The sequence below is a fragment of the Lottia gigantea genome (assembly GCF_000327385.1).
Source record: "Lottia gigantea unplaced genomic scaffold LOTGIsca_615, whole genome shotgun sequence".
In the NCBI taxonomy this organism is placed as follows: Eukaryota; Metazoa; Mollusca; class Gastropoda; family Lottiidae; genus Lottia; species Lottia gigantea.
The window spans coordinates 6,166-16,664 of NW_008710102.1; the positions used below are offsets into that span (position 1 = coordinate 6,166).

The 10,499-nt window shown below is 33.8% G+C and overlaps 2 protein-coding genes across 2 annotated transcripts in view; both read left to right on the top strand.

Moving 5' to 3' along the window:
- The window catches only part of LOTGIDRAFT_175992 (hypothetical protein), a gene marked incomplete at both ends in the record, with an annotated part of 8,095 nt that extends 5,795 nt beyond the window's left edge, over positions 1–2,300 (top strand). The window contains 3 exons of the mRNA XM_009064329.1: positions 1,420–1,489; positions 1,856–1,930; positions 2,115–2,300. Of these exons, the coding sequence (XP_009062577.1) occupies positions 1,420–1,489; positions 1,856–1,930; positions 2,115–2,300 (331 nt within the window). The remainder of the gene's footprint in view (positions 1–1,419; positions 1,490–1,855; positions 1,931–2,114) is intronic.
- Positions 2,301–8,564: 6,264 nt separating this feature from the next.
- On the top strand, positions 8,565–9,849 carry LOTGIDRAFT_175993 (hypothetical protein; the record flags this gene model as incomplete). The annotated part of the gene is made up of 2 exons (XM_009064330.1): positions 8,565–8,715; positions 9,686–9,849. The coding sequence occupies 2 exons, from the start codon at positions 8,565–8,567 to the stop codon at positions 9,847–9,849; spliced, it is 315 nt and encodes a 104-aa protein (XP_009062578.1).
- Positions 9,850–10,499: the final 650 nt, after the last annotated feature.

A 10,499-nucleotide genomic window follows, 5' to 3' on the forward strand; every position in this document is an offset into this window, starting at 1 on the left:
CCGGATTTTTTGGCACTTTTCCGCAAAATAAAAAAGTGCTCAGAATTCACTTTTATGCACATTGGGGGAGAGCTAGAGAAGCACCGAGTCCAAAAGATAAGATGATGAAATTTGGACAGTTATGAGTTTGAAATCTTAGCTTTGCAATGCCACAAACCGCGATTCCATATCTGCCTTACTTTTAGTTTTGTCCATGTAAAACCGGATTTTTTGGAAAAGATCAAAACTTGAGCCAAAAGTTTGTATTTGAAAAAGCTGTCTATAGGCCATATTTGCCTCTATGGCCAATATGCATTAAAAATGTAAAAAAATATTTTCTGTTCTGTTTTGTTCTGCTTAAAGCTAGTTTGAAAATTTCGATTTGATTTCTTGTGTTTTTTTAAGTCCTTGGAATGTAATATGTAGGAAAAAAACTATTCTTGATCGAAATAGGGTTATTTGTCGAAAATGGGTAAAAGTCGTATTTGATTCTATGGCTTGTGATTGTAATTTGGTACTTTCGATTTTAATATGTGGAAAATAGCAAAATTGAGTTCCTTGGAAAAGTTTGGCCATTTTTTTGGTTCTGTGGTCTTTTTTCAGGAACAACGCCCATAATTCTTTTTTAAGGGCAGATTATTTTAGAGATTTTTTTAATGGATTTTCCCTGGAAACTTTATGGATGCTATAGTAATTTGGTTTTCTAGGTTCTATGGTTATTAGAAATAATTGGATTTCTAAATTGATTTTAACTATTGCCTTTACCAGAGGCAAGAAAGAAAAAACACGTTTCGGACTATGTTGTTAATTGAATAGTAATCAAGACAATTAGTAACTGGTTACCAGTGACTACTTGCTCGGTCAGTCTGCTTTGTTTATAGCAACCGGTAAGTCGACTTTTTTAAATTTCCTGAAATTTTAGATAAATTTCAATAAATGCCCTCTCCCTCTCGATTTGAAAAAGTAATATTTATTGTATTAAATATATTAATGTAAGACTCATTTCAAAAATCCATTGCAAATTGTTTTTGAGATACAAAATGAAGCAAAGCTTGGCTTTTAACTAGGACTCAAAATCGTAGTTCATTCGCCCCTTCGGATGAGAGAATAAGAAGACCCAGACACCGATAGACCTTTGACTGCTGATAGACATATGCCGATGACAATTTCAGCTCAATATGATATTGTGGTATTTTCAGAATGCTGTACCCTTTAGTTAGAAAATACTGTAATTCGCAAATAATCCACTTCATAACATCTCTTCATCATAATTCCCTAAATGTCTATATAAATAGTCCAAGTTTCTTTATGTACCTGACGACCAAAAAGGATGCGTAACTATTCAACATAATATTAATATGTTACACATCTTCGCCACTATCTGTCAAATGAACACATCAATAACATTTAGATTTTGATGATTTTGTCTTTTCGTTTCAGGCCAGGGTGCTCAATAGTGGCTTTTGCTATTGAGTTAATACACCATAGTTGGGATACAATTCCCTTGGAGGTTAGTATATCATAGATGTACATTATAAGGGTATAAAATTGAGCACTATATATATCATGATGAAGTCATTTGATTCTTGCTACATGTAAGATTTTTTACTAGACACCCGCAAGTGACAACAACTTAATCTTCCATTGGTACAATTTTGCTTACTTGATTGAACCAACCTTTAGATTGTGATTCTGAAAAGTATTACAGATAGTTTGAAGTGAGTTTGATCAGAAAAGAACAATAATGAATTATATCCCGGTCAGTCCCAGTGACATTTATGTTCATACATCAGTTTTAATGGGCCAACTTATTACACATGTAAAACAAAAAGTTAATTTCATGGTTGTATTATTGTGATGTTTTCATATATTTCAGGGTTTCAAGTATAGTAGCTCGTCTTTAGCTACGGACAACTTGGTTAGATATGGTGTACAACCTAGGGTTTTGGAGGTAGCTCACAAGGAGCAAAATTTTCGCGTTTACGGGTTGGGCTCGCGTGTAGTTTAGTTGTGGCAGCCTGTGGGCTACCTTGCTAGGGCCACCTAGGATGTACTCGGCTAAGCTGCCATATCATGTCCACCCAGCCTCTCTTGGAACAAATGGCGGTAAGTCATTCTCATTTTATAATATTCAGATATTTGTTGACTTCTACCTAGTTGATTTAGAAAAGGTGTGGGAGTTTACTTCATATATAACCTTTGATTTAGAAGAAATAAATCCCACTTTCGCAAGCCAATTACAAGTCGTGTCTCATAATTATGGTATAGCTATACAGAATCACCTCTTTGACAATTTTCCAATGAATCTGGTTGAGAATTAATTTAAATCATTGATGGGAATAAGGACTTGAAGGATCAGGGGTCAGATAAGCAAATCAAATCACCTTTATTTAATCAAGATGAGCCGGATCAGTTAGCATAAGCAGGAAAATTACGTTTTTTATGCGGAGGAATTTTCACGCTGGGGAATTTTGCAACTTGAAACATAGACAATGAAATGCCAAGTATGGGGATCAGTTCTAGATTGGTTTCAGATGAAAACACCTTGAAAATAGCAACGAGAGAACTTCCTAATTGTTTCTGAATTGGCTCTATTAAAACTAGGTTGAAATCAACAGGTGTCAGACTATTACTTGATAAAAAAAACCTGCACACTATTTACGAAACAAGGCGGCCATGATGTTGATTGTAACAAAATATCTAATTGCGGACTGTCAAGATTGATTAGGGTGAAAATGTACAGTATGTTTTCTGTGATGAAATAAATAACGTATTAAATATCTATTTTTAGGAGTGCATTTCTAGATCGCTATACAATTGAAATATTGAGCACTATTTCAACAGTAAAAGTATTTTGTTATTGTAATTTTAGATCGCATAGCGTGAAACGACATGATTTTTGAGGTTCTGTTTAATTTTTCTAATTTTAGGTGTATACAGATAGAGCTTCAATATATATGAATAAAGTGCTTATGGTGTGGCATGGAAGCTCCTCGTGTAAGTTTCAAATTATCATATTTTAGAAATTCTGTCAACGCCTGTTCTGGCGTATCATGCATAATGTCAAATGGTTAAAGCATAATGAGGGACGCTTGGTGGCTTAGTGTGCTACCGGTTGTGCATCCAAAAGATCTGTCGACTGTTGAACATGGAAAACATGACTGTACTACTTCCCTGACAAAATTACATTACACACTACATGTTGTTGTATGTTCTCATTACCCCTATCAGATGCAGAAACGAAAAACGTAAAATATCACCTTATTCCATGTTTTCAATCTAGAACAGGTTATGACAACTCGGTATCCCTTAAAAAGTACACTTTTAGGGAACTAACAGAAGTCTGGATAGTATTCCATTCTTAAATACATTTTTTCTCGATCCTTTAATCTTTAGTGTAGGTTATTATCCGATACACCTCCACTTTTTGTGATACACCTACACTTTTCTGATACACCTACACTTTTTGCGAGTTTGCTCCGCTGAGTATCGGAAAAGTCAAGGTTACCCTAAAATGGCGGGATGCAATAAAAACAACAGTTCATGATTTTATTACAAGTTATCGTTGAAAGATTATCTTCGTCTGTCTTTGAGCAAAGTGCTTCTATTTTCTGAAAAACACAAAATGTATTTACATAGTATAAATTTGCATAATTTCATAAAGTTTCAAATAATTTTCTTTAAGATTTATCTAAATATTATCAATATTTAGTTCTCGAAAAAGTTATACTATTATATAAATAGATGTATGGACCGGAGTTACATTAGTTATAACATCAATCCAGTGCATGTATGTAATCAACAAAAAATTGCGAAAATAAGCATTCATCTGATATAAATAAAGTGATAGATAACAATATGATAATTGTTTAAGATAAAGTACGAGTTTATCTACAAATTTTGTAGAAGTAATATTTAACACGACAGGGTTTATAAATTAGTAATTTATATATTTTTAAATGGAAATTTAAAAAGTTGTTTAGCAGTCGATGAACAGAATTATTAAATTTAATGCAATGTAAATGTACATATATGGCACATATTTATATCTGTTTTACAAACACGCTTAAAATGAAACGTATCTTAAACTTGTATTTTACACAATGGATGAAGTGGACTATATCTTTATTGTAAGTCAATGTTCTTTGTGAACATTCTAGAATGATAAGTACTAGCAAGTTTCGGTGTTTGGAAAATAATTTAAAAAGGCTGGCGAACTCTGTAAAGTCTAAAGTAGTTTTGAAATCATTTTGTTGAAACGTGGCTGAAGAACACTGATGTGTTGGCGACAGCTAGTTGTTTCCTTGTTATGACAACAGATCTGTGATGTTAAGGTTCGTTACTATTTTGGTTTCAATCTATTTCAGGTTAGAAAGGGTGAATCGTCTGGTAATTTACCTACCCACTATAGCACTGCCACAATAGGAGTGTTCTGGGGTCATGGCCTGTATGACCCTACAGATCCTCCTACTCACAGATGAAGAACAGAAGAAGCGGCGCGCGCCAACAGATGAAGAGGAACAGATGAAGAACAGATGAAGAACAGATGAAGAACAGATGAAGAGGAACAGATGAAGATGTAGGGCGAATCCTCCACCCATTTTTGGTAAGTTGGTCTTACAAACTTTTTTAGACTGAAAAAATAGTCTTGACTTTTGTATTTTCACAAAGATCTATCACACCGAGACTACTGTTTCTGTCTGATTTTCACAAAACTACTTGCATTTGATGGTTTTGATGATTTGTATAGAAATGGCCATTGCCACTCGCCAAGCAGACCATGCTTATTCCTTTCTGTAAATATGAATATACAGTGAGGTTTGACTAAGGACCAGTAAGTTAACAAGATCTTCAAAAACCTGAATTGTTACTCATGAAAAAATATTCTTGACTTTTGTATTTTCACAAAGATCTATCACATATATCAAACTACTGTTTCTGTCTGATTTTCACATAACTTGAACAGGTTGGATTTGATGGTTTTGATGATTTGTATAGGTAGCTTCTTAACTGTCAGAGAAACCCTACCAACAGACCTCAAGGCAGCATTAACCGAACTACGGGACAATGAAGAAATCACATACCTCCGATATAACTCCTTCTATAACACCAACCCCACTATACCTTATGCAAGAACTACAGTTAAAATCCACAAGAGTACAGCTAAAGTCCGTTTACTAGTATGCTCCAGGGGTTCAGTATTTTACAACGTCTCATCTTACATATCCAAAATCCTTTCACCCATGGGTAAACTCGCTGACTCTTTCAAAGACTCTGCCGAATTTTGCAACCTCATCAAGGATAACCAACCTATAGACAAGATGATTAGCTGCAATGTCGTGGATCTTTTCACAAATGTACCAAAAGAAGAAGCCATAGATGCCCTCAGCCACACTATCAACCAAAACCTTCACCTTTTGAATAATACCCAACTAAAACCAGACAGCATCATAAGATTGATTAAGCTATGTTAATATCACTTACTTCACTTGGGACTCCTAAATGTACCTACAGATACACGGCCTACCAATGGGCTCTCCTCTATCACCACTCCTTACCGAAGCCTTCATGTCAAGATTTGAGAATTTAGCCCTATCCACCACACAAATTAAACCCCTATGTTGGTACCGGAAAGTTGACGACGTCTTTGCCTTAATAGAAAATGATGATGAAGATCAACTCCTTGACCACCTTAACCAACAGCATAACCGCATCAAATTTACCATAGAAAAAGAAGCAGACCAAGTATTACCATTCCTAGACATAAACATCACCAGAACGACAACTAGCCTCAGCATGACCGTCTACCGCAAATCAACCCATACTGACCAATACCTCCACTCCACATCATTCCACCCCCACCAAACAAAAAATAGAACTATTGCAGCCTTAACAAAAAGAGCCAGTGAAATTTGCGATCCACAAAACCTACCCAATGAAATTGAACACATCAAAAAAGTAAATATTCTTGCTATGAATATTCCCCACAAGCACACCAGAGAGATAAGGGAAGCTATTGAAATCTTTAAATTAAATAAATTAAACTAAATATTATTATAAAACATAATTTTCAATTAAAAACTTGAATTTCCAACCGGGTGAAAATCAATTTTCACCCAGGTGATAATTCTAGAATTTTGAATTAAAAACTTAAATTTCCACCAGGTGATAATTCAATAATATTTAATAAAAAAAACTTGAATTTCCACCCGGGTGAAAATTCCATAATATTAAATTAATTTTTTTCAAATTTTTATTTAATTTTTTTTTTTTTTGTTGAAAAAAGGTTAATGATTTTTTATCACGTGGTCAGCATGTAGTCACGTGTATTATACATAGCGGTATGGTTAAAATTGACTAGACACTAGACATTTAATCTCTAATCACTTTTCCGTTCAAATATGAAATTGCTGTTAAAATATGTTTTTCTTTAAAAAATAAACTTTTGATATATAAAATTCAAAAATTTTATTCAAATATTATTGAATTATCACCTGGGTGAAAACTAATTTCCACGCGGGTGAAAATACAAGTTTTAAATTCAAAATTCTAGAATTATCACCTGGGTGAATATTAATTTTCACCTGGGTGAAAATTCAAGTTTTTAATTAAATATTATTGAATTATCACCTTAATTTTCACCCGGGTGAAAATTCAAGTTTTTAATTCAAAATTATGTTTTATAATTATATTCCAGTTTTTTAATTCAAAATTAGAAAATTAAAACGATGTCGTATACGAGCCACCGTACTCAGAGCCTAATTTGTCCTAATCCCTAATCGATTGTTGCTATTGTTATATTTTTGTGTATATATATAACTTCTTGTACCATATTTCCTCACTTCACCCGAAGATGATAATGTAGATTGTTGAAACGTCGTGTGTAATAAAACTAAGGAGTAGTAGGCCTATACCATAAAATTGTGTTCCGTTATTTAAGGTTCGATCGATGAATATGTTAGGCCTATCGTATTGTACAAGTCGTTGTGATTACTGTGACAGCTTGGTTGAATCTCCAGTCGCTCAGTGGCATAGCCACCTTCAATCCCCATGTAGTCAGTCTTTTCCCTATTTGAACCCATATTTGTACTTTGGGGGGTTGGCACAGGCCACTGTAACTTCTAATTAGCTAAGTTGCTAAACTCTCACTTCTGTTTACTACGGCTTCGTGCAGTTTTAAATTAATAAGTATGTATTAATTAAATGAAAATTGGGGAATATTTGTATGCAGCAATAACCAATGCATTCTTTTAAAAAAAAGTTAAATTCAAACGAACAGAAACTTTGACAGTTATCATGAATTAGAAATGAAATGAAATGAAGTGTGAATGGAGTTTTACGTCCTACTTTTCATCACATGTCATGAATAAGAGATATGTACTTGTAATTATAATTGTTAGCGGCGAGTGATGACCTCTTCCCATCTAAAACTATTTAGTTGAAGAAAAATATTCATCTCTTGTTATTACCAAATTTATCGGAATTCTAGTTTCGATTTTTATGTGTTTTTTTATGAGGTCAATTCTGAAAATTCGTTCAGACCATTATACCCACCGGTTTCGAAGGTCAAGAGTGACTTACGATGGGTAGCTAAATAACGTATACAAGAGATGAATTAACTGTGATCTGAAGCATTGTGGTTAGACTGTATACTAGTAAAGGGAGATAATTACTCTTCTGCTTAGGAGACTCATTCAGTTTCTTCTGATTTAAAAAAAAATAGATGGAATTTACTGTTTTATTTCTCTCTCCACAGGTAAATAACCAGTTTTATTTATCTTAATTCTATAGAATTTGGCTTTATCGTATGACATGAAGGTAATGATAATAATACTCACTCTTTATTAGGGTAAGAAATTAGGCTGAATTAAGTTATTTCTCCTCATGAATATGAGTGATGCCCTGTAAATTTCAGTGGGGAAGCATTTAAAATTGAATGTCCCTACGGTCTCATTGGAAAGAAATGAACAAGATTTGGGTGATATACAGTGGTATTTAACCTATGCATGCATATAAGGATTCAACACCGAATTTTGTCAAAGATAAAAAACGCAAATTTTTGTTTTATGTCTTAGAAGTTTCCTCAGATTTTCTACAAAATAATTTAAATTGGTTTGTTTCAATTTTCTTTATGAATCTCCCCACTTTGGCCCATATTTCATGAGTAACCAACTCGACAACGGCGGCCAAATGCGTCACCTATTTTCATGTACAATATTTGATCTATAAGTAAGTCGAGAGAAAACCCGTTGTATGGATACTCAGTGGTATAATTAACTTTTCTAAGTATTTATCTTTAATAGGAATATATTATAACTGATGACAATTTCTTTAACCCTTTCCATGCGTAAAACGTGTTAACGCGTCCTAAATATAACGTTCTAACTTGCGGAAAACGCGTTTTCTTTCACTGCTTATTAACTGTTAAGAATACACGAGTTACTAAATATAAACATGGTTTAATGACATCAGAGGAGTTTCCCTATTCCAAGATAATGATTGGTTGACCTCAGACTCATTATCTAATGATTTATGCAAAAGTTGAAGGTCGGTCGTCTGCTTGTTTTGTTTCTGTCAAAACAACAATGGCTGCGCCCATGTCGGGCGATAGTCATCGGAAACGTTTAACGTACTCTGCTGAGCAGGCCAGTTTTTTAATTCAAAATTGGATAGGGGATGATGTTACAAATTCCAGTTCTTCCGATAGTGAAACCGATGAAGAAAATAGGCCTCCAGGTGAATCACTACAGAGCGAAGAAAGTGAGGAAAATGACGATTCTCAAGCATCGACAACGTCAACTGTGATGAGACACCTGCCAAGAAGAAAAGAAAGCCTAATTATAATTATGAATGGGTTGATGTCCACAACGAAGATTTATATGTTCCAAGAGGTTTTAGATTTAGACCTGATAATGAACCAGGACCAAGAAATATTCAAGAAAATTTGTTGAATGATGATGAAGAGCCTATGGATTTTTTTAAATTATTAATGAGTGAAGATATTGTTGAAAAATTAGTCTTGGAAATAAATAGATATGCAAGGGATAAGGTTACTGATGTTTTAAAGCCACGATCAAGATTGCGGAAATGGAGAGACACTAGTTGTGCTGAACTTTATATATTTTTTGGTTTTATTATGAATATGGGCATTGTTCATTTACCATCCATACACTCATACAGTCATACTGGCTTACTGATTGGATTTCTTCTGTTCCGTTTTTTATATCTGCAATGAATAGAAACAGATTTTTGCTTCTTTATCACACTATGCTACATGTTTGTCAAACAGATCCAGACAACAGACAACGTGGGGATAAAATATAACCACTTATTGATGGCATAGTGAAGAATTTCCAACATTATTTTACTCCATATCAGAATATTGCAGCAGATGAAAGTATGATTGGGACGTGGGACGTGGGACGTTTAATTTTTCGACAGTATATTCCTAAAAAACCAACAAAGTGGGGTATTATAGCCCGAACCTTGGCTGATAGTGTGACGGGTTACATGATGAATATAAAACTGTATTATGGTAAAACTGATAGTGGACCGAATCCAAATGACTATTTATCAAAGACAGCTAGATCTATTTTAACTATTTGTGAACCTTATTTAGATAAAGGTTACCATGTTTATGCAGATAGACTGTACAACTCCTTAGATTTAACAAACATATTATATTACTATAACACTTACCTTACAGGTACACTAATGACCAATAGAAAGGGGGTTCCAGTTGAAATTAAGTCGAAGAAAGGTATGAAAAGGGGGGATATAAAAGCATTTTTGGTCAGACAATATCATGATTCTAAATTGGATGGACAAGCGCCTGGTGACTATGATTTCCTCGTTTCACAAAGGAAATGAAACAATAGAGCATGTAAAGAAAGGTGTTCAGCCTTTAGTCATTGTGCAATATAATAAATATATGGGTGGGGTGGATAAATAAGACCAGTTAAATCAGTATTACTCTTTCACTACAAAAAATGTAAAATGGTACAAGAAAACATTCTTTTGGTTGTTTGAAGTATGTATTGTTAATAGTTTCATTTTATATAAATTAACCAGAAGTTTAGAAAGTGTACACCAGAAAACTACCTTATAAAAAAATCTTATCTCAGGTTTAGCATCACAGGAAATAGTAGGTGAAGAGCCACCCACTAAAAGAGGCAGACCCTCCTCTGACCCACCGTTAGCAAGACTTGATAGACTTCTTCATATTATGGACAAACTTGAGGATTCTCCAATTGGAGAATTATCTAGTTATTTATTCTCTTGTGATATAATATTTTCTGTTATATCTATGACAATAATAAGTTAATTATTGAAATTTACATAATGTTAACCCTTTCAGACTTTTTGACGTAATATAATGTCATACAATTTACAACCGTTCAGACTACTTGACGTGATATTACGTCCATGAAGTTTAGTGGGTCAAAGTTCGGGAAGTTGACATTGACGTTCTAAATTAGGTCATAAAAGGGAAATAACTCTAATTATTGTTTACCCTGACA